The sequence below is a fragment of the Streptopelia decaocto genome, assembly GCF_964273445.1.
Source record: "Streptopelia decaocto genome assembly, chromosome: Z".
NCBI classification, from domain to species: domain Eukaryota; kingdom Metazoa; phylum Chordata; class Aves; order Columbiformes; family Columbidae; genus Streptopelia; species Streptopelia decaocto.
In genome coordinates, this window is record NC_138657.1 from 7,416,583 (window position 1) to 7,442,010 (window position 25,428).

The 25,428-nt window shown below is 39.2% G+C and overlaps 1 protein-coding gene across 3 annotated transcripts in view; it reads left to right on the plus strand.

Moving 5' to 3' along the window:
* Positions 1–25,428, plus strand: part of SSBP2 (single stranded DNA binding protein 2) — a 189,367-nt gene that overhangs the window by 37,227 nt on the left and 126,712 nt on the right. For all 3 annotated transcript variants that reach the window (XM_082075551.1, XM_082075552.1, XM_082075550.1), the window contains exons 2-4: positions 4,875–4,947; positions 10,472–10,533; positions 12,028–12,112. In XM_082075551.1, the coding sequence (XP_081931677.1) occupies positions 4,875–4,947; positions 10,472–10,533; positions 12,028–12,112 (220 nt within the window). The remainder of the gene's footprint in view (positions 1–4,874; positions 4,948–10,471; positions 10,534–12,027; positions 12,113–25,428) is intronic.

The following is a 25,428-nucleotide window of genomic DNA, read 5'->3' on the forward strand; positions in this document are numbered from 1 at the left end:
AAAATATGGATTCAGTGCTACTTTCACTTATTTCCAAGAATGAGGTTTATATTTTGGATATTAAATGAGGGAGAATCCTGGGAGTCTCTAGATTTGAAATGGAAGTTTATTTACCTTTTTGGGAAGAAAAAAAAGAGCTGCTTCTCTGTATAGGTCAGAGTAATGATTTTTAGAGTATAGCAAATTTCCTGAAACAGAGAAGTGGTTAAGATCTTCTCTGTGGAGCTGCTTTTAAATGTCGCTCAGCTGCTTTACTTTTCTTCATGCAAACTAAAAATTATGTATAGATACCTATGTACTAGTTTTCATTGTGTTTTTCAATTACCGTTTGAAAAAAAAAGTTAAGTGGATGGTGTGTCATGTGCAGAACTTCCCATACATGAACAGTTTTAAAAAATTAAGTCTTTGAAGTAAAAAATGCTAGATATATATCTTGATGATGCTCAGATCTGGATCTTTCCTATTATAGATTTTTATTGTATTGTACTGTCTTGTATTGTATTCACATCCAGCATCATCTGTTAACAGCATAACGTCTGTTGCTGTTGGAGAAGGTGATAGCATTTGGAGGCATTCCCGAGACGTGCAGTCGTTGACCACGGTGGCTGTTGTTGGGAAGGGGCAGCTGTCGGTGCTGCAGACGCGGTACCCAAACTGCGCTTTGACTCACTGCCAAAGCTCGGGAGCTGCAGGCTCCTGCTCCATCACATTGATTTTATAACATTCTGCATAACGGCTCTACGCCACTGTACCCTCGGTTAAATTACGTATATTTTTATTTATGACATGTGGCTAATAAAACAATGAAAGCAAGTGCACTTTTTCTCAGCCGCATGAAGCCGTGTATAATAGTTGCCAGCTTCTGGCACGTTTACTGGGCAGATTTCAAGAGAAAGCAGAAGCTTATTTATTGCAAATCCTTATTCTTCTAAGCCCAGCTTTTGAACCTCATGGAAAAATGTGGCCGTTCTCCTTCTGCTCTTTGTCTCCTTAGAAATAATGATAAACCAAACTCAGTGCTAGAAGTTCAGTTTTAGATTGACAGACAGAAACTTTCTTGGTACACATCTTTATGGGATGAAGCAAAAATACTACTGTAGTGTTTTATGGACAAATTACTTCCCGAAAGACTTTGTGGTAATAACTTGAGCCCTTCTATAGGCATACGTTCATCTGAAGAGCCGGCTGGAAACCCTCCATATAGTCAATGCAGGTTTCCATGGCGGTGCAGGGAGTGTGACTCAGAGCACCTGAGTTATAACAGGTACCAAAAACAGATCAGGTGAACATCTTCCCGGTGCTTTCAGGTTTTCTCTGCCTTTTTGGAAAGTTAGGAGTTGTCTTCATCTTTTGACTTTGAATGGGGGGAGTTTACCACCTAGTTTTTCATCGATGGACCTACTGCTGCAAGGCTTTGGTTGTAAATTCTCATTAGGCTAATTGCATCTTCCCACATTAACATGTAAGGAGGTAATTTCCACTGCACAGTTAGAGTGATTACCGTTTATGTCCTGGTGATATTCTGATAACTGTTTGACCAGAACAATTTAAATAGCTCTTCTCTTCAGAGTTCAGTAGATATTTGTAGGAAGTGTGAATGTTTGGTCCAATTAGAGCAGAAACTTCATGCAAAACAAACCAGCTTAGCAAAATGAGCACTGCAGCAGAAAGAGCTAGACAGTAAACTTTTTTAATAGAGCGAATGTATCATCAGGCCATAGATGAATGTTTAATCTAATTGTCTTGGCAGGGAGGGGGGAACTCTGGCCTTATGACATGTCTTTAAAAAAAATTACTTCAGCGTTGTCATAAATTGATTGGAAATATTTTTTCCTCGCATTACTCATGGGATGTCAACAAGTATGCAAATGTGAAAATTTAACATATGTCTCCTTGCTGCTTTTACACGGTTTCTCACACCACTTTAATGAGTAAAATCTGTTTTTTAAAATGCCGCTTCAGACTCAAGTCCTTTGCTGTTGGAGACCATGTCACTATTATTTTCTTAGTCTTCTGCTGCAATGTTAAATAGTTTATTCATTTGTTAATTTTACACACTTGGACTGCAGCCATTTTTATCTTATTATGGTCTTAGGCTGTAGTTAAAGTTCTTATGTCTGGTAATCCTCCTTGTTACACTGTGCTGCATCTTTTTTGGGTTTCTTTGCCATCTTTCCTCAGAGCATCGGTTTCCATTGGTCCTTTTGCTGCAACTATTTCAGTAAAACATCAGTATCTTTCTTCTGATCTCTTCCATAAATGCATTTATTTCTGAATGAACCTATAATGTTGTTAACTTCTGTAAAGACTTCCTGACAGCGTAATAGCCAGGGATGGACCAGCGATTTAGATCTAATAAGACCCAATCAGGTTATTTTGTGTTGTGCCTTCTGTCTCACATCTGTTGGTGGAAGGTGGTCCTGGCTTTCCTGTCACAGGAGCCAGGCAGTCCCCTTGCCAGCGTGGTCCTGCTCTTAATTTGCCACAAGTGCCTCAAGCCTAAAACATGGAATATTTATTCTTTTCCTGAAATCTGCCATGTCTACCCCCCACACTTAATAAACGCAGTAGCTTCACCATTTCATTTCACTGCTAGTATTTTTACATCAAGATGTAATAATGCACATCAATGAGTTGGAGATGTTGTTACAATTACACTTAATTTGCACATTCTGTGTGTTCAAGTCTGTTTTGGAGTTGTCTTTTTGCAATGTTGAGGTGTACTGGATTTTTTCGGCTGGCAAAGATGGGCTCTGGGCAGAGATGGTGACAGGTGCTGGAGCACGGCCGCCTGTGCCGTGTTTTGAAGGTGGACACCAGGAGTCCTGAGATAAGACTCACAAAGCTTTCTCGATATTAAAGTATTGCGCAGTCAGTTTGGGTATCACAGTGCAATATCAGCTAAAGCTTTCAACAGAGGGCACACAAATGAAGGTTATGTGCCTGCAATAAACTGCTGGGTTTTGTGCTGTTTTGCTTTCCTTTGTGGTGTAGAAAAAATACACTCATGCAAATCCTTTTATCTGGACTGCAGGCTTCACGTTTTGATGCGAACAAAAAAGGGCATCTTGGAAGACAAGTGAGATGCTTTAAAGTGTAACTGGGTATGCAGGTCATCTTGGCTGTTGTAGACAGTGCTTCCTCTCTGCCGGTTACGTCTGCCTTATATTTTGTCTACAACCATTTATTGCTTAAAAATTTAAAAGATAGTTGAACTAGTAAGAGTTAAGTGAACAAGATGTGACTTTTTTTGTTTTTTTAAATGCAGATGTGCTTTTGGGATGAGCTGCTAGAGAGTATGTGATGGTCTCTCTCTCTGCAGCTCTTACGGATGCTTTATCACGGTGTCCTGAGCTGTTCCGCATTGAGCGCCGGCCCGTGCTCCGTTGCAGAAACCACAGCGTGCTTTGCACGCTGAGTCTGCCTTTGTCAATATGGCTCCGTATAAACCAATAAATAACTGCTCTGTAAAATACTGGCGTTAAAGAGTGGGCACGACCCATCTCAAGGTTCAAACTAAACCCAGGCATGTGTTTGAGTATCAATTTAATTTTTTTTAAGTGTGTATTGTATCTACAAAGTATAAACAACTAATGAAAACAATTTTTATGGAATTATTCTTCTAGGTTTTAAAATTTCATACATTAAAGGTTACTGCAATAATTACTACTCTGTCAGTGCCATGATGACAGTTACCTCATCTACTACTGCATAATGTTTTGAACAGTAACACGAAAACAGATATTCTCTGCCTCTCTATTTGGTTTAGTTAAAGTACATATTTTAAAAATATGAATAGTAAAATGTTTCAGATAAGAATAGTGGTGTATCATGAAGTGTATGCAAATACATTTTCTTAAAAATGGTTCAGCTAGCAAATGTAAAAATGTGCAGCCTGACTTTATTTTCCTTTCTCGGGCTGAAATGTTTTATAGACAATTTCCAAGCATTATTATTGAATTATTCTTTTAAACGAGATTTCGTTTTGAAAATCTTGAAACAGACAGATGGGAGCCTCTCTGGAGAGTCATCTGAGGAACATGAAAGTGTTAGTTTGGTTTTCTAATCCAAATCTCACTTGCATAGGCTGTATTGATAGAAATTGGTTGTTGCAGCTCCCCTCTTCTTGGGTTACTGAGCAGAGCTGCCCAGCCCGAGATGCGCTGTATCCATTCAGGGAATGAGTGCTCTGTTTGCAGCAAGATCCTCACTCCAGTGCTTTGCACTTAGCTGGAGATGCTCCTCGGTGCTGAGGATCAGTTTGTGGGAAGCTCCTTCAGGAGCTGCGAGAGTCATTTGTAGCTCGGTTGTCATCAGAGCTCCTCAATGCGCAGGTCTGGATGGATCCAGAGCTCTGCACTTAGCTTGGGAGATGTGGTTGTATGAGGTGCTGGGATTACTTTTCCTGATGTAGACTGGAGTTTGTATATTCTTTGAATAAACACAGGCTATTGTTCGAGTGTGCAAACAGCTTGATGTGTTCCACATAGAAAGAAGTTTGATCTGGAAAAATAAGCTGTGTTGCTGTATGTATATATCGCATTTACAGTAAGCAGGGTATAGAGTGGGCAAATAGGAGCAGTAGGTCAGTTGTTAGCTCACTGGGCACTTGTCCAAATATCATTAAAAATGTTGACATTAAGTAAATTAGGGGTTTAATAATATTTAATTAACTACTATTTAAACACCTCCGCTCGATTTGACCTACATGTCTAGCTTAAAAGTTCTGTATAATAGATTTGACATGTTCAGTATATAGTGGTTTGCGAAAGGCAATAGAGTACACCTCAAACTTCTGATAATCCCTTGTTCTTAAAGAAGAGGAACAAACAAATGCACCATACTAAATATTGTCCTTTTTGTTTATTTTTCAGATTAGCACTGTACGTATATGAATATCTGCTCCATGTAGGAGCACAGAAATCAGCCCAGACGTTTTTATCAGAGGTATGTTTCCCCATCTTTTTTTTCCTTACGTAACTTTCCAGTGTGTGCAAGTGAAATAAATATACATTGGCCTAGGATAAACAGCAGTGGCAATGTTGAATTTCTGTTTACATTGATCAGCATAGATTTCTGATTCTGCAGCAGCCAGTTTGCCTTGTCATTTAACACACCTTTGCATAACTGTTTTGCTGTGATTTGTTACCCTATTCTGCGATTTGCTATCACACCGGGGAAAGATTCATCTATTTTCTGTAGTAAATGTGCATGTTAGAGAACGCATTGGCCAGTAGTCCGTTCTGATGACCTCCTAGCTTATTGCTGATACCTCCAATTATGAATGATGTACCCTTCCAAAATACACAGCGATCATTTGTTCTGCATCCCACTGTCATACGCTTGCAGTTCACATTCTCTTGAGCACTGCTGATCTCCCTGTGTGTTCTTCCCATGCTTCTAACCACTTCTTTTCATCTGGCGCATCAATTATGACTACAGCCATTAGGTCCTGTCTCATAAACGCTTTCAATGTCTAACAGTATTTTTACCTTTACACAATAATTTTTCATAGTCTTTCAAAGACTTTGTGTACATCTTTTGAAGATTGAAGTAAATTCTGTCTCCTTAGCATGGTACATTTTTCCTGGGGTGGAAAAATACCTGTATACCAAACATATTGAGGTCTTTTGGATTTATTATTGTTTTTAATCTTTATTTGATAAGAACATTTAAGATAATAATAGTTGAATAGTGAGAAGCGAGGAAAAAATAGTCAAGATGTTGTGCTTGCTTCATGTGATATTTCTCTAAGATTTAATAAAATTACTATGCTAGTGATTACGTGTTTGAGGTGGGATAGGGGAGGGTGAGAACCTGGAGCATTGTTTGTGGTGTTTATAGAAAATTCACTTAGCAGAGGTGATGAAAAGAGGTAGAATTGTGGTAGTATCAGTATATAGTAAAGTATGTTTTTGACAATCGTTTTTTCTCTTTGGTAAAGCAATGGAAAAATAAGAAAGAAAATAATGGAGAGCATAGTCTTTCCCCAAACAGCTGTCATTTGTAAATAATACCCTGTGCAGGATTCATTTTGCTCATTTTGGTTTTATGATATATTTGCAAAATGAGCAGTTGGCAGAAGTATAGCTAGTATGACATTTGGATTTCTAGAAAACATTCAATATCGTGTGTTGAAACTTAGCATTTAAAACTAATCCACTCTTTGGTTATAAGGAAAATTTCAGGTCTGAGCAACTGTAATAAGAGAACATATATCAAATCTTTAAAGTGAAGACTAATAGTAGCCAAAAGATGGTAAACATAGGGCAGGGCCACATACTGTATAGAATTGGTATGCGGTGTCTGTTACATTTCACATGAAGCTGTCAGTGAGTTTATTTACCTCAAGCATTAGCAGTGCAGAAGGGTAAATACTACACTGACAACACTTGTGAGTGGTTGTGTGGTGGAACCAGAGGCAGTTACCACTGATATGGGAAAACCTGGAAAAAATAATATCTGGGAGGACAGGCTTAGAATGAGAAAACTATACACTAATATGGCTTGGAGAAAGTAAACTAAAATGCACAAGTTAAATGGCAAGTGGTAAAAGCAGCAGAAAAAAATGATAGTTGATTGTGCAGATCTTAACAGATCTTAGTACTGTAACGCCCATTCAGTCCTGGGCTGCAAATCACAAGTAGCTCTGCCCCAGCCTTGTACTCCATGTCAGTCAACTGTTTTTGTTGGAGAGCATTGGCATATGGGATGAAAACAAGAGAACACAAATTGAGAGAAGCACAAAAAAAAAGTCCTTTAGTGAATTTATGATGTATTGAAAGCTACAGTTTTCTGTGCGTTTTTGTCCTTTTCTGGCTCAGTGCTGTTGAGAAGCACCTACCCCATTGCAGCCAGTTTGTTGTGAGAGGACTTCAGGTGTAGGGGACACCCTGGTGGCATAGGAGGAAATTAGTGTTGGTTTGGTCCCTCCTTAAAAAGCATGGCTGTTTGAACTCAATGGCCTCTCTGCTTCGGCAGTCTGCATCTGCTAGTATAATTTGGGTGGATTTAGTTAAAAATAGGTAGCTTCAAAACTTGAACATGTGGGTGTAGAAGGAGTAAGTGTACATAGATTGTCTGACCTGTTTGTCATTTATATGTGTAAATGACGAAGGCTGAGTGCCCTTTGTTAAAGATATACCAGGGAACGTGTCTGAGAGTAATGGAACAAAATTAAGAAAAGGAAAATTTCAGTTGGATATAATGGAATCCACTGTGCTCCTAGATAACTTAGAGAAGGTTGTTCTAATTGTTCCTGTAATGCTTTGTGTCTAGTTTAAATTCCATAGAAATGATCCACAAATCAAAGGGCTGGAGAACTTGCCCTGTGAGGAAAGACTGGTGGAGTTTGGTCTTTTCTCCCTTGGGAAGAGAAGGCCCAGGGGACACCTCATCACAGTGTTAGAGTACTTAAAGGATGGCTACAAAGAGGACAGAGGCTCTTCCTTGGTAAGGAGCCACATAGAGAAGGCAAGAGGCAATGGGTACAAGTTGCACAGGGGGAGGTTTCATTTTGATACGAGAAAGAAATCTGCGGTACAGTGAGAACAGTCATTCACTGGAACAACCTCCTCAGGGACATGGTGGAGTCCCCATCGCTGGAGGTTTTCAAGATGCAACTGGATGGGATGCTAAGGAATCTCATCTGTGCTCTTTTTCCCACAGAGGGCTGTACAAGATGATATTTCAAGGTCACTTCCAACCTGAGCTGTTCTGTGATTCTATGAGTCAGTAAGGTCTAGAAGTCCTCTGCTGATCTTTCAGTTAGGCAGTGAACTGTGCCTTGTGGTCCTTGTTGAGTACAACCTTCAAAGCTTTGTTGCCTTCACCTCTATAACATAGGACCTCAAGGTCTCAAGGATTTTCCTGGATCTCTTGATACCAGAGACCTCTTTGTGTGTTGGCTGTAACTCTTGTATCCTGATCTGCAAATTTGCTTCCTTTCAGGAGACATGGCATGAAGTACTGGTTTGAAGTAACTCAAGAGCTGCTTCATACCAGTTCATCATAAAACTGGCAAAATGTCAAGGGACTAGCACAACTAGCTTTCATCTAAACCATGTCATTGCTTATGAGGGTTGAATCGAGCTGTTCAGATGGGTACACACATTTTTGAAACAAAAAGAAGCTGTTTTCCTCCAGATTCTTTCCCTTGGTGTCCCAGCTGCTGTGTTCTCCTTGAAGAGCTGATCGTTATCTCACATATTTTCTATGCTTGAAGTTAGGTCCTAGCCTTGGAGGAATAATTCCTAATAGCTTGGCTGGACCAGGAAGGTGGGCATTTCCCAGTTAATCAATCACCTGTTATGAGCTTAATCGTTACAGTTCACACTGAGGGTATTTTTCTAAAATTAGTAACTCTTTATAAATCTATCTCTATGGCGAGGCAGACTTGACATTGGCCATGTGAGACAGAAGTATGTCTTTTTGAAAAACAAAACCAAACCCCTTCAAACAATCCTCAAACTTCCACATTTCATTGAGACTCCTGTATAAATTTCTCAAGATTAAATATGTCCTTTAGAAAGGACCAGCATGAGCCCTGTGAGTTGGGTAATTTCCTCATCAAGCCCCAATCTGAAGAGCATGAGTACTGCTCAAGCGTAGAGAATGCTTTCTGCACACAGATAATTTTTACTCTTAACTGAATGATTTTTCAACTTCAGGAACAACTTTTTGTTTTGGTTGTGTGACGCACCTCTTCAGTATGTTGTTTTTGAAACTTCTCAGAAGTACTGTGTGTTCCTGGTGATGAACACAAGTCCTTCCAAGCCATTCCCATTGCATGTGAGGAGCAATCATGCGTCAGGGGAGTGTATTTCAAGAGTGTGTAATACCTTCATAGCAGCTTTAGCTTTTATTTATCGTTTTCATTTTTTATTAATATTTTAATCTGCCAGCACTTAAACAGGAGCTTTTAAAAATATGCTTTTTATATATTACCTGCTGTTTCATGGTGGTGGTATTAAGCACCATGCAGTTGGTTCATGCTGACGACTTTACCAAGAGAAGTGATAGCACCTCAAGGTTACCTTTTAAAAATAATTTTTAGATAGCAAAAATATTTTTAATAGTTATATTCAAATAATACATCAAAATTATGCTAGGTTACTTTGTATGAGCACGAAGAACATTTTTAGGTGTGCGAACTACATATTCTGCTCCTGGTAGCTATTGGCAGAGCTTGTATGTGTTTAAATTTCTGAAGAACTGGATGTGGAAATGAAGTTGGAGTTGAGAATCAAAGTTTTTGTCTCTTTTGGAAAATGCTGGCTTTACCAGTGCCTCTTGCGTTACGAGCACTGTATCAGCCTTTTGTAGTAAGATTTTATTTTTGTTTATATATATATCTTTGAGTACCTTTCATATTCAGGCTTTTTATGCAGTTCATTACAATAAGCCTCTTCCTGTCTGTAGAATGGAATATGGTTTGTGTTTGAATAATAATTTTTAACAAAATTGGAGAGGAAATAATGCTATGTGTAGTTGTAATGGGAGGAACTTGGAGTGCGTGCAACACCCTGGTTTCACCCAGTTTTAACATTCTCCTGTACAGCGTTGTGTGGATTTCAGGCTTTATTGTAGTCCACACTGATTTTGTAGTGAAGGACAAACTAATGACTGTGGCATTAATAACATGGTTGTGTGATCGTAGTTAAGATACAACATTTGTGAAGAGTTGCAGAGAGGCCGAGCGCTGTCACGGTGCGTTATGTCATCTGATGGGTTTGCTGATCAACGGGAAAAGTGTGAAATCAAGGGTAGAAGTTCTTAAACTGCATTTCCTTGGAAAACTGTTAAATAAATAGAGATTCCTGGGTGGGAAAGCAGCCATAGCCCGTATAGCTCTGTTCAGGAGCCAGAGTAGACAAGCCAAGCCAGACGAGCTTTCCATTTTCACTGAGTGCTGGGAAAGTGGGTTATAACTGATGCTGCTCGTATTTGCCACATTACCTCCAGCAGTAAAGCACTCCTTGAGGATTATAAAACACCGCTCGCTTTGGATGCGGAGGGAAGACTGCCACCTGCTGAACCAGTAACACCAGTTCTGTCTCTTCTGTGTTTTCCTTAGCGCAAACTGGAAGAGCTTTTACATCATTTTAAGGGTACTTTTTAACGCAACATTTTTTTTGGGGGGGTGGACGACACATGCATTTTTGACCTCAAAATAATCACATCAGTGTTGGAGTGATAAAAGAATACATCGTTAATAGAATTCTACTCAGAACTGAAATTAAAAAAAAAAAAATCTAAAATACGGTATCCTAGAATAAGGAAAGCTTATTTTAGGTGTCAGCTGTATTAGTAAGTGTAATAAAATAAGTAATATGGTCATCCACATTGATGATGATAAAACCTTTCATAACTACAAAATCTTCTCTTTTTGCTATCTGCCTGAATTACGTAATGCGTTTTAGTCACAATGATCACAAAAATGGACACCTCTGTTTCTATTGTTTTGTTTTAGATAAGATGGGAAAAAAACATCACACTGGGGGAGCCCCCAGGATTCTTGCATTCCTGGTGGTGGTAAGTATCAATTTTCTTTTGCTCGGGTTTTCAGATTATGTTGATTGCTAGTTCCAGCAGCTGGAGGCAAGAAATTCAGGTGAACGTTGTAGAAGGAATGTGAAGATGAGGATTGAGAAACATTTTCCTGTTAGGGAATGAGAGAACAGAAAATTAGATATAGAAAAAAATCCAGATAGCAGATATGGGAAAGGAAACATTGCATAGTGTATTGGTAAGAAGTCACCTTTGAAAGAAGATGGCCTGCAATTCTTTCTTCACCACCTTCCAGTAAATTGTGCTTGTAAGAGATCATTATATATATCTGCAATAATTACATTTGGAAAAAAAATAAATTGATATATATATATACAGAGACACTGCATATGGATGTGAGCCTCCTCAGTCTTCATTCCATGTTTTAGCCACGGGAATAGCATATGAAAGCAATTAGCTGAAGGCAAGCTACCAGCCTTTTTGTGAGGCAGTGTGCATTAGCCGGGCTTGGTGCTGCAGTGTTTGCATTTTCAGTTTCTCTGAGCTCGGGATATGGGTAGACGTGGGGTTGACTGGTAGTTTTTTATGCGTGATACCATTTGCTTGTATATGCTGGTGTGCAGAGACACATCAGTGTTTGTAGAATACCCATTTGAACACAACCCCAACTGATTGGTACATCTGCATGGAAGGTGGCATACTCTTCACTGACTTCTCTTTCATAGCTTTTAGCTGTGTGATGGAAGCCTGGCAAGGGGAACGTGTTCCTTGTATCTCTGTCTGCATTATCCTCAGTTTTGATCGTCTGCAGCAGAGTGCTCGCATTTTCCACAATTCCATATTACAGCGCTGGAGTAAGTGACAGAGGATTAAGTCTAAAACAATAAGGAAACACTACAGAACTCTAACACATTTTGTGGTTTTATTTGTTATAGCATACACATAATTTCATTCCAGAATCTTTTTGTGCATAGCTGAATAGTTGAGGGGGGAGACCAATGGGAGAACCAAAATTTCCTTTCACTATTCGTAAGCCAAGAACATACCCATCTATTTCCCACTCTTGTCCATAAACCTGTTTCTCTGGGAACTTCTGTTTAAAGCACAGTGTCGGACATTGGAAGGACTCCTGGGTTTCTCTCCGGCTTTTTATGTTATTGTGAATCTGTCCCTTCCTGTGCTTTGTGGAAGTTAATTGCAGCACGTGAAATGCAGAGCTTCAGTAATAAGCTTTGTAGCCTTAAACCTTGTATATTAGACTAGCTTCTTGGTTTATACTGTAGTGATATTAAAGGAATACAGCACTGCTTGCCTTGAATCAGATAACCGGACTTGATTCTTCATAAATGTGTTACAAAGCTAAATTCTTTCATAGAGGTAAGTGTTTTTCATCCTTTGGTGAGGAAGCGATATGTCTGTTTCTATATGTGAACATGCATGTGTGGTGTGTATATACTATAAATCTACACAAGTATTACAATGATTTTCTCACCATCTCTGTAACTTCTTAACTTGCAGCGTGTTTTGGGATCTCTACTGTGCAGCTCCAGAAAGACGAGAAACATGTGAACATTCAAGTGAAGCAAAAGCCTTTCACGACTACGTAAGTTTTGTGTGTCTTTACTACATTTTCATTAATGTTATGTATAAATGCGATAGGAAGTATTTCTACACTACAGAGGCTCAGAAATGCAGGTGTCCATCATACCTACGTAACTCTCAGTTTATGGGGACGCCTTAGAATTAGGACTTGTTAACTCTGTGATTACCCAGCACCATATGGAAAACCCCTGGAAGCCATCTCATAGGTCAAAGTGCTGTCCCCTGTGTTAATGCAGAATGAGGAATGTCCTTCTGTTGGCCCCGCCATGGACACATCAGGCTGGTCGCAAAGACATAGGGCAAGTGGAAGCACAGATATGTCCTGTCCACATGCCCGTGCTCTGTTAGTGCTAAAGAAAGCACTGTTCAGTAGATGGAATTGGTCACCTGGTTTCTGTCAGGACCATACTGACTTACAGTGTGATTGTTCTTCGGATAGTTTTGTATCCTGATTTTAGTATTTCTCATCAATGTAATAAACACTTAAACATCATAGAACAAGTCAAATGCAAAATCATCGAGTCCAAGAAAACAGGAGGAATAAAGGGCAAAAGTATTATGCTGGTTTCGATGCCTTTGAGACTTAGTTCAAAACACAGAAAGGAGATTGGCGGTGTTTTGCCTCCAAGGACTATTAATAAGAAAAGAAGAATTTAGAAACTAGGGCCCAAAACATTGCAACAGTTTCATTCTGCTTTCTCAATTTTCATAACATAAACACATCTCTACAAAAATGTGAAACTGCGTTCCAGGGTTAGGATGGAATCTGAGTTCTTCCTACTATGTCAGCTCCTCTCCATCTGGTGATTTCATTTTTCTGATGAAACACTTATGGGGCTGAGCACTCTGAGTTGGTCATTCCTCTGGGCCATTGATGTAGTCTAAAGAGGGAGTGTAACTCTCATGGTACAACTCTGAAACCACTTTCCTTGAGTGTTTTCCAGCTCTGCCAGAAGTACTGTCTAGTTACCGCAGAAGAGTATTTTTATAGATAAAGTTAGAATTAGACTGCCATAACCCAGTGTCGTACAAACACAAATTTGGAGAAATGGAAATGAATCAGCTAAGTGACCATTTTCCCTTTTCTGTTGTCATAAGCTGATAATGGCTGATAGTATGTGACCTAATGGTGATCTTGCCTTATTTGTAGTTAGCAAGGACTGTAGGTTGCAAATGCACCACCAACACAGTTAGAACTGTTGGTCACGTTTACTTACAGACCAATGCCACTTCAATACCCTCTTCTTGGTGTGTAACAGGTAACTGAGCGTGGACAGTTTTGCACACTCATGTCCAGGATATATTGATCACTAGTGAATTATTAATGAAAAATAAATGTCAGAGAGACGAAAAAAGTTATAAGGAAGTTCTCCAACTTGGTAAAGCACATTCCTCAAATTAAAATGAAGGAACTCTTGCAAGTACCGTTGCTGCAGTATTTTTTACCTGTTCTGTTTTAGATGTGCAATTGTTGGAAAAATATATTATTTCACTGTTGTTTTGAATTGTTGTTATTAGAGCAAGTTTTAACTCTCCACTGAAGGCAAAATAGTTTTACAGGAATAGTTATGACTGCATGGAATGACATTAGTGCGTTACATTTGTGGAGATCAGAATCCACAGTATGGCAGTTGACTTCAGTGGGGGACACGATGCTCTCAAAATATAATATGTGTACCAAAAGCCAAATATCTGAAACCTGAATAACAATGCTTTGAAATAATTTTGAAACAAAATGATCAGAGTGAATTTTCAGTGAAAAAGTACTTGGAAATCTAAAAAGGAGGCGAGTACACAATTCTTTATACTCATGAGTGTTTCACTGATCAGTAAGTTCACTATTGAACCTAGATCTAGAGTGGGTGAATCAAAATAATGTCAAATATAATGTTGTCTTAGTATCACTCTTCTACCATTTCTAACTTCTGCAGATCTTGGAATATTACATGGGCTTATTGCTCAGTTCTGTCTACATTGTGATGTGTATTGTCATAATTTAAAAAAACTGAGAAAATACTCAAATGACTTCTGTGTGTGATACAATTTTGTGATTGAATGTTTAAGTTACTGTATAAATAAAGTTGCGTTTGAAGGAAAAATAAAATGATGGTATGCTTCTATATGCACATCAGTCTGTGTTAAGACAGGATGGATGTTTATTTTAGAACAAATTCACCAGGTATTTCTAAAGCCCGTTCTATCAATCTTTTGAGGTGACAGGAAAAGCTAGCTTTGCATTATTTTTGTCACAGTTAAGATAAACTCATCTAATATCTAGCAAGGCTCATGGTGTTCCTTATCACCATCATGTCCTTTTTGCTTGGTAAGGCAGTCTGCATCATAAGTGCATTCTTTTAAAATCTTCCGTGTATTTAATATTTCATGAGCGTATTGTACGTTTATATTAAAGAACATGGTAAATCATTATAAAATACAGCCAAGCATAGTTCAGAGTAGAGGAAGGTGAACATCTATTAAGTGAAACCCTGACCCACATAGTGTTTAGCCAGTTGACTCCAGGGGGTTCAAAATTCTGTTGGCACTGAAGACCGTCAGAGAGCTGGTCACTGGAGTCTGGCTTTGTCATCAGGCTGAGGGGTCTGGTAAATCAAAACCCTGCTGTTAAATTGCAGGCCAAGTAATCGAGCATTTGTAGTTATACTGTCATATCTGAAAACAGTAATTCTCAAATACAAAAGGCACAGAAGCCTTGTTTACTAATTCACACTAGCGATTCAGAATTTTTTATTTGGTATGTATTCTACCTGACCTAAGAAAAATCATTCTTCCTGAAGGCGTGAGTGATCTGGTTAGACCATACGTGTCAAGTTTAACAGTAAGTAGGCTGAATTAGCTGAACCAATATCTCGTCTCTCTTTGCTTTTGCGAGGAGAGAAAGGTTTAAGAAAGTTTGGTTAGGAGGAATTGCATCTGATTTAACAATTTGTGAAATACTGCTGCCTTAGTCAACGCAGTTGCGAGTCAGTCTAGAGCACACACAAGTTGACTCAGGTTGACTCATAGATACAGAAAGACTTGGGTTTTTAAAGTTTACTTCAAGTTTTACAGTATCTTAACTGCAGCTGCAAAAATAATGCCATTTGATTTCCCTCCCTCTCCTCCTCAGACAATACTTTTTTGAGACACAAGGTTTATTTCTTTAGTTACTTTGGTATGAGATTTAATAATGTGTTTAGCTTTTAGCTGAATACAATTAAATAACTGCGCTGGACTTTATCCATCTGCAATATACTTGTGAGAGGAGACTAGGAGGATCCTTCTTGGACTGTCTATAGTGCTGTCCTGAAGAACTGCATATGGAGTTGCCTCTGATATCAACTCTGCCTAATCAAACAAACTGAATCTTAACCTGTGTGTGCCTACCAGCGTATGCCACTGAGTCTGTTCTTGACTATTTGTGTAAAAAAAAAAACCAGTAAACTCAAATTATTTTAGGTAACTATTAATTAAATTATCTGATACATACGTGTGTACAGGTTTGTTTGTATAATAGCATCCTTGTTCTGCAGAGAAAGGGTCTGGAAGTACTATTTGGATTGTGCTAATATAACTTCAGATTTTTATCGAGCTAGTGAGAGGAGAAGAATCTTTCATGTCTGACAGCAGGAACATGAAGTGACTCTCAAGGTGGAGGCTGTAACTGCTTGCAGTACTAACAATGTTCATCTTACTAAAAATCCAATAAATAGAAAAGCAAAGGCCTATTCTGACTTTAAAAAGATTTTTCAGTGATCATCCTGAGGTTAAGTATTTGCAGCTCCTCCATATTATCTAAAAGGGATTCTATTTTTATATTCTATTGAGACTTGCAATTGGAAATGTTTTCTTCTGAGCGAACAAGGTTCTGAACTCATTAGGTGCATCTATCTAATACATTTTAGGCTTGAAAAGACATGCATGTCAGGAAAGTGCGTGTGCTGTATCAGGGAGATAGGTCCTGGCCTTGAAGTTTCAACATAAATGATTTAGCATTAGAAATTTTTTACATTTCAGGTAACTCAGGAAAGAAAACTGGTGCTCTCTCACCTAGTCTATTAATATTGCAGGCCTTTCGGTAGGAGTAGCTTATCTGAAGGAGAAAACCCCCGTGTTTCTTCTCTAGAACCTATTACTTTTCCTGGACAAAAACCTCTCTGTTCTTTGAAGTCTTGTGAAAAAATTGTTTACATGGATGCTGCAAGACAAAATTTAGTCTTCACTGTAGAATGGGTTTTTCTTTCTTCGCAGTGTCCTAAGGAAGTTACTTCATCTCCCTAGTTAAGATCTCATTTCTCGGGATGTTGAACTGAGATCTTCTGTTGAGAGAAGTGGGTTCCAATGTGCGCCTTGTTCTTGCCTTCCTTCCACTTCTTTACAAGCTGAAAACATACAGGGTCAAAAGGGGAAATAAAACATAAACCTTGTGATTCCTTGGAGAAGAATGGATTTTAGCAGCACCCCTACCAATGAACTTCGGGCTGCTGCAAGCAACCGTTCTCCTCTTCCTCAGGCCTGGGCATTCGTTCACATCTCTGGAGCCTGGGTGGTACCTGAAAAGCCTTTTCTTACAAGATAATTTCAGTACATAACAATTAAGATATTTTTACAGTCCAGAAGTTCCTGTGCCTCTCTCACCCTCCTTACACTGCAAGTTCTTCCATGTGGTATCAGGGATGGAAGAACTTGTTTTATCAGTTGATACTCTCGCCTTCCTTAGCTCTTGCTACTATTGTCTTCTGCAGGCAGGTCTAGCCAGGGCAGCTTGTGCTTCTAGGTCCTCCCAGGTTTCTTGCTAAAAATTGGATTCTGGGTCTGGTTTCCAGCTGTCTGTTTCCACAGAGAATCCACCTTAACTGCTTCTGCTTAAAGTAAAATTCAAAACTAAAGCTCTCCCTCATCCCCAAGTGTGGAAGAGCAAGAGATGAGAGTACTCAGCGATTCAGAGATAATCTACAAAATGCTGAATTCAGTGACACTCATGGGATGAATGCCAAATTGTATTGCCATGAGATCGTGAAATATATGGCTCCATGAATGAGATCATCAGATTTTGGATCTCTGAGCAGTTGGTAGCCTTCCATTGCTGTCTTCTCTGTTTTCGAGGTTCTCCATGATCCCAAGGGCTGTCACTAAAAGTAGAGGTTCCCAGGCACAATTCTACGGGTAGGTGTGGTTTCCTTTGACTGAGAAATATGCGCGATACCCTCCATAGTTTGTGCTTGCCCTGCTTTACTCAGTAATGGTCAAGGACTGTTGTACCAAAACAAATGCTTCTGGTCTGAGTCACCTATTAATTCCTTACATTGGTTCTGCGAACTTGTAGAAGTCCTCTTACATGTTGACCAGTCATTAGTGTATCTGTAATTTCACCTTCAAAATACAATCTTCAGACATATGATTCTTCCTATTATGTAGATACTACCTATGTCCACCGGGTGAACAGGTTATTTCTTAAAACTAGAAAAAACTTGGTTCAAGTGGCCATAGCATCCTTTTTGCAAGTAATATTGAAATAACAAGCATCTCCTTCCATACAGTCATTGTTAAAACAATATCCATTGCTTTCTGTGTAAATAGCATTCATTTTTTAAGTATGAATGAACTGCCTTTCTTTGCTGCTCTTTTCATTCTGCGGACATCATGTCTCACTTCCCCGTGTTCAGGTACATGTTTAGTAGAATGCATTCCTAGATAGGAAAGCCAGGAGACCACCGAAGTCTGGCATTTGCTTCGAAATTCCATATCTGAACATGTTAGGTAAATCAATATGGTTAAAGATCGCACTGGTCTATTAAAAAAATTAACAATAAAACATATTTTTTGCAGAATACTCTGTTAATGTGTCTTACAAGGTGATAAATCCTTGGATTCTCATATGTGCAACCAAAAAGCTACAAATGTGAAAAATGTGGCACATGTTTAGAATTCTTATCTTCCTACGATTGTTGGTTTTGTAGGAGCACTAGCATCAGATGAGGTGAATGTCTTTATGGGAGGACAGTGCTTGTTGGAAGGTTTGGGGAGGACTGCGTGGTTCACAATCTGAGAGTCTTGTGTAATGGTACTGGCAGAATTGTACACAGGCAAACTTAACTTTTTCAATCTCTTCAGCTCCTTAATTTTATTGCTTAGTGATGTTCTTTAGTGCAATTGTCTGGAAAGGATTAATTAAAAGCACACTCCAGCCCGCAGGCAAAGTGGGCGTCACTTTCTGCAAAACTGCATCGACTCGTGTCAGGATTTGGTCCACATATTTGTAGTTGTATCTCAAAATGTTGCACTGTTATCTCCAAGACTGTGAAACTGATTCTGTTTTCACATATTTTCAAAGCTGAGAACTCCCTACATTCCTTGGGTTGTAGAGTATGCCTTTGCAGGAAGACATGGATTTATTTTCTTCTTCTTTCCTGTTAAGAAACCCCCAAGAGAATTCTCATTCTCACATTTCCATGAAGGAGGAAGATGTGCTTGTTCTGCTCTTACCATCCTCCTCCATCATTCCTTCCCATCAGTTATTGGATAATGATTAGATATGAACTGCTCTGTGTTGCGAATGTTAATTGTAAGCTCTGATAGATAAAAGTTTCTTACAGTCTACATAATGTTTTTTTCTCTTTATAGAGGTGATTTTACAGGTAAATTTGTGCTATGCTTCTGTTTTAATGTCAGGACTAAGCCATTTGTTTCATAGGGAAAAAGCAACATTTCCGCCCCAAAATTTTAACACTTCTCCTTTGACTGGAGATTTAATTTTCTTAGAATTTAGAAGTAAAATGGTTAATTAGTTTGAGTTAAGTGGAAGCCTGTGACAGTGTAAGGAACCACCATCTCCCTCGAAGGCAGTTTAGCTCCTCTTTCATGGCTCCCAGAGGGAGGCAGTGGACATGTTGAAAGAATGCCTCTTTTCTAGGAACCATTTTACGCTTCATTTTCATTGAAAACTATAGGAGATAACAGCCTTTCTAATGAGGGGAGGCTTTCTGGGAATGTTCTGTGCAAAAAATAGTATTTATTCAGAGTAGAGCACTAAAAAGACTTATATACACTATAAGTAAAACCATGGCAAATTTATGAAATGAGACAAAACTTTGTTTTCTTTTGCTTGAAGGAAAGAGGGAGTATGTGAGGATTCAACAAGTTGTGGGAGAAGTCAGTGGCTGAAGAGGTAAATGGGGAGTGCACAGGATGGGGAGAGGTCAGAATACTAAGGGAAGTGGCTGGAATGCCCAGGCTGCTTTGCAACATTGCACAATAGCTTAGTTTTTACAATATACAGGTAAAATCTGGTTTTAAGATTATTATTTTTTTAATGGTGATGGAGACACTGTTGAGTTATTAGATGCTTTAGTCCATAATAGATGTCTCCATTAGATACCTCCATTAGTTTATTTCTCCTTTCTGAAATCTAGGGCTGTCTTTATAATTAAGATAAAACCAAGGCACTTCTGAAGTTATGACATAAGTTATATTGCCTGGAAGAAGGCTCCACTGAAACTCCTCACCAGTTCGATGGAAATCCCAGAATACTGCAATTTTTTCTTTTCCTGCTTGGTTGTCCCGATGAGCAGTTGTTAACCATTTCTCAGACTGATGTTGCTAAATGTATCTTAGTGTAAAATTTCATGCAATAATCATGGTGTATTTGGAATTGAACTCTGCTGATATAAATTTTGATTTTTTTCCATTTGCTATAATGGATTATTTATGCTACGACAGTGAAAGCTGCATTACAGTTTAAGTTTTAAACTTTATAATTTGGAGTGAACTCAAAATGAAGGTTTCCATGGAGAGAGTGTATTTTTTATTTTACAAATGGAAGCATATGCACATTTCATGGCATGTGTTTTAATATTTCAATATATAAAATTGTAAACCTTGTGGATTTTAGACATAACCTCAAAAGCTGTAGAAACGTGGATTCTTTTGGATTTATTTTGCTTTTCAGAGTGAGAAGATACACTCTACTATGAGTTTAAGAAGCACGCACTGAGAAATGCCATGTTTCTAAACTTCTGTTTTAGTAGTTGTATTTAAAAACATGCACCACTGTTGATGTACAGATCTTTCTTATTCATTGCATAGCGTACGCATTATGTTTTCACAGCACTCCAGAAGTTGTAGCTTAGTAACATTGCAAATATTAAGTTGACTAACAAATGCTCTGAATTTAGAGTTCAGGATCTCCTGACATTAATATTTAACACTGATTGTGCGTAATGCATTACCTTAATAAAGCACCGAGCAAACATTTGATCAATAGAGAGCAAATGTTGGATTAAAGCCTCACAACAACCCACTGCACGCTCTTCCTCCCCCTCGGTATTCTCTCTTCTGATGCTTCATGTTCCGGATCAGGATTTTGTCTGATGTTTGTAATGCTCAACGATTTAGGTAGCATTCTATTAAATGTTTGCGTTTAGCAGTTCTGATTTAGGTAGTGGGATTTCTCTCTGAGCTCATTACGAGAGGGTAACGTGCAAACCCTGCAGAGGTGTGTGTGTGCACATCTGTATGTAGCTATACGTTTATCTCCGCCAGAAGAATGCAGTGCAAGGCAGTACTACATTGATGTAAAGCGGTTTTATTTTTCTGGTACCAGTATTTGGCTAAATTTAAGGTAGTTTGCCTAAATGTATTCTTCTTTAGCCTCATAAAAAGTAAAAGTGAAAGTGAGAGAGTAATTTCTGCACAATATGCCGAACACGGATTTTGTAATAAGCTTGACTGCTCTGTTAATACGTCTAAGTGACTCATTTCAGACTTGCTTAACACATGCCGGGAAAATCCAAAGACTTATAGCTTCCATCTGCTCTCTAATATGATGAAAGATGAATCCTGAAGATCACAAATTGCAGGAGACATGCAGCTCTTAAGAAGAACAGCTGAACAACAAATGCCTTATGAGAGGTGGTGAAAAATGAAGTAATGAGGAGGAAAGGCAGGCGAGCCTCTTGAGGGAACATGGATATCCATGGCTGACTACAACTGTCACATCCAAACATTACGCTAAATATGAAATGCGCATTATATAACACGAGTCACAGGGAACAGATAATAGTCTTTTTGAATTTTCTACCAAATTAATGCCATAATATTACAAGCAATTGTGCTAACATGTATTCTTGAGATGCACAGAATGGTTTTACTTGAGAAGAAATGTTGTACATGTCTCCATATTAGAATATCTGTTTTGCAAATGGGGTTTTGAAATCTTGTTTCTTGTTTTGAAATCTCTGCATTCTAAACTTAACCACTGGGAATATGGAAACCTTCAATGTATACAAATTGACCATGGCCTTCCTATGTATACTGTTGCAGAAAAAAAAGACAACATGCATGCATGTTTACCTAGAGAAAAATGGAGATTGTGGCATAATCAAGCACAATCAAAATTAAGCTTGACTTAAGGTGAAAATCTGCTTTGCACTTTGCATTGTAGCCAGTTCATTGTGACTCCTCCTTAAGAAGACATCTCCCTAGTGCTGTCACAGTAACATCCACAAACTGGATTTGTGCCAATTAGCGAGGATACCTATAACAAAACTCAAACGCAGCAGTCTGTAACCCATCAGAGGCTAATGTACCTTGCCAAGAAAGTAGCAGTCTGCATAATTCACACCAGAAGAGGTGCATGACCTGTCTAGTTTACTCTTGACATCGGAAAAGAAAGACAAAGCTCTTTATAAGGTGTATGATAAATATTAAGTTCTGAGCCATAAAGAATCTGGAAAACATTTTCCAGTTCTGCTTTCAGATCCCATTTCCGTAAATGTACTGCAAAACTGAAATTTTAGCCTATGAAATGTACAAAGTTCTTAACTATAGAATAGTTAAGGAAATATAATCCATGAGATGAGTTTTAATGCCTTTTCTGTTTTAAGAGAGAGTCAGAAGAGTACGCAGATAGTGTAGATGTGTATAGCAGAGTATGATGTTACACTCCATAAATCAATTTTACACAAGTAAGACTTGCAGTGAGATTTGTAAAGGCAGACACTTGAATCCCTGTGGAGCGTGACCTCATTGACTTCATCACAGATCTACACAGATGTTACAATCTGCCTGTACAGGTTTGATGGCAGGATCAGGGACTTTGGCCCTAATCTGGCAAGCAATTTCACGGTTGAGTAGCATTATATGTGTGAATACTCTTGTTAAAGTCACATATATGTTTGCAATATCAGGATCATAGGAAACTGTATGAACACAGTGGGTTATTCTTTTTTAATGTCCAATTTTAGGCTTATTTCTCAATATAGAAACCAATCATTAGTTTATTTAGTCTGTTTTTTTCTGAACATTTGTGTGAAAAGAGACCCTTTTCTGACTCTCTCATGAAGAAAGTCTCAAAATCTATGCTTATAAGGACAAAAGTGCTGAAGATGGGTTCCCTGGACAACTCCTGTATATCACTGCAGAAAGCTTTTTACTCTGTCCTTGCACTTAATAATATTTTGTTTATTTTCCCATTGTTTTCATGGTTGTTACATTATTTTGTGTACAGCAGCGTGTTTTCTGACTCCCATTGCCAACTGCTTTATTTCTCTTGCTTGAGCTGCTTTCCTCCCATTGTCGTGTGGTGAACTTGGACTGGGGACGGAAGGATCACAAGAGCGTAGCTCCAACCACTGTTGAGTCAATCCAGCTGCTCTCTTGGCTTCCACTCGTTTAGAACAGTTTACTTTCTGCTAGTTGGATAGTTTAATTTAACATTTGCAGTAACTGCCCTTCTCTCTTGAAACATAAACAAAATTAAAAATAAACATCCTCCTACCAGCTGTTCTGTCTCGTGCTGTGCGATGGCCATCCCTCAAGCGTTTTTGGGGTCTTCTGTCCTCCTTGATGTTGGAGATAAAGATGCTTCCTCTCACCGTCTGTGGGGAAACCTTTTCCTCTAGCATTAAGAAGGAAGTTTTGGATCCGTCAGCATCTCGGGTTTCTCCATTCCCTTTGTGGGTGGCCTTTCTTGGTGCCTGGCTATGGTGGTGTCCTGGAGCTTGGCTACTTCCATTAGCTACCTGAATATTGTTAGTTCTTGGAGACTTAATGTACCGCCATGGATATTCAGTCTGAGCTTTGATACAAAGCTTCTTCGTGTTTTGTCAGGTTTGAGTTTTAATCCTGTGTCATTTCAACAGTGAGGCACATAGGCAAAATCGTTATTTCCTTTTCCTCTTAATAGGTAAAAAGGGAGCTCCTTCTCATCCCTGCTGTCTTTTGTGATAATCTGCAGAATTTCTTCATCCTGGAACAAAATTGGTATTGTTAATTTTTTTTGCAGCACCACAGTATGTGGAGGGTTTTGTTGAAGCTTCTGTTCTCTGAATCATGTTTCTTAAATTGCACAAGGGACTAAGCTTTCACTGTTTTTTTAAAATATCTTTTTTAGTCTGCTTGATTGCTTAGAAAACATGACCTGAGTGAATGATGGAAAATTATTAGGTACCAAAAAAAGACATAACCCCAGTAAAGTTGTCATCACTTATAATCAGTTTCCTGAAATCCAAGTTAGCACAAGAAAATAGTATTGAAGGTGCATCCAAGAGGGTGATTTCAAAAGAGTCTTGAATCTGGGCAGGAACAGCCCCACGTTCCAGTACAGATTGGGGAACGACCTGTTGTAGAGCAGTATAGGGGAAATGGACCTGGGGGTCCTGGTGGACAGCAGGATGGCCATGAGCCAGCACTGGGCCCTTGTGGCCAGGAAGGCCAATGGTACCTGGGGTGGATTAGAAGGGGGTGGTCAGTAGGTCAGAGAGGTTCTCCTGCCCCTCTAGTCTGCTCTGGTGAGACCACATCTGGAATATTGTGTCCAGTTGTAGCCCTTCAGTTCCAGAAGGACAGGGAACTGCTGCAGAGAGTCCAGCGTAGGGCAACCAAGATGCTGAAGGGAGTGGAGCATCTCCCGTGTGAGGAAAGGCTGAGGGAGCTGGGGCTCTTTAGTTTGGAGGAGACTGAGGAGTGTTTACAAATATACAAAGGGTGAGTGTCACGAGGATGGAGCCAGGCTCTTCTCGGTGACAAACAATGGTAGGACAAGGGGTAATGGGTTTAAGCTGGAACACAAGAGGTTCCACTTAAATTGGAGAAGAAACTTCTTCTCAGTGAGGGTGCCAGAGCCTGGCCCAGGCTGCCCAGGGAGGTTGTGGAGTCTCCTTCTCTGCAGACACTCAAACCCACCTGGACACCTTCCTGTGTAACCTCATCTGGGTGTTCCTGCTCCGGCGCGGGATTGCACTGGATGAGCTTTCGAGGTCCCTTCCAATCCCTGGCATTCTATGATTCTATGATGATAGGATTTTCATGTTCTACTCTGTTACTGGATGTCTTCTCATCCCATAGTGATAGTTCTAGAACCTCTATAATTAATAAATTTACATTTTAAAATTACAACTAAAGTACACAAACAAGTGTAACTTTCAGTTTTCTTACAATATGTCTAATAATTTTATAAAGTGGAATCTGCAGTTTAAGATATTTTTTTAAATCTATTCCTAGTGACTTAAAGTTTTCTTTAAGCTGAATTGTTTGTCCAAGGTGTCTGCTAAAGGTTGAACTCTTTTTCCCCAGTACCTTTAAGCAGAAATGGCTCTCTGAGGGTTTACAGATGTATATCTAGATCGATGGGTGGACAGAACGAGAGGACAAATGATTGAATAGCACTGTTCCTTTGGTGGTACTGTTGCATTTCATTGTGGGAGAAGAAATGGATGAGGTAGCTCACCTACCATGGCAAAGCAGTCTTTGATTATATGATGTTTCTGCCTACTGGATGCATTATTAGAAGCGACATCGCTGTTTTGTAAATGAGGCAAATACTGTATTTGTGAATATCATCCTTGTGATCAGTATGTTTCTCCTTTACCACCCTCTTATACTACAAGAGGAATGTGTAGCCCAGTCCATCTGCAGAGCAAGGATCCCACATGAAAAAAACAACCAACCTGTGCATGATCATGTAGTTACTGAGCGATTCACCGCACTTACGAGAGGTTTTTAGAGGAAGAGTGGAGATTTGACACCCCCGGCAGCTGTTGGAGGAAAGTGGTGGTCACCACTACCCTTCCAGCTGAGCGTCTGCTGGAGTTCTGCTGGGGAATGCCTGGTTTCTGGAGCTGAGACAACCTGCAGCCCAACCACCGAACTGCAGAGCCACTGAAAACAGGCACTTCTGGAAATAAAAAAGAAGGTTTAACAACTACAAACTTGGGTTTTAAAAGAGGCTGTGCTAGCAGGTAAACATCTTTCAAGCCATGTGGTGGCAGAGCTGGATTTTTCTAGGAGGTGTTTTTTTATTAAATACCTATGTTCAGCTAT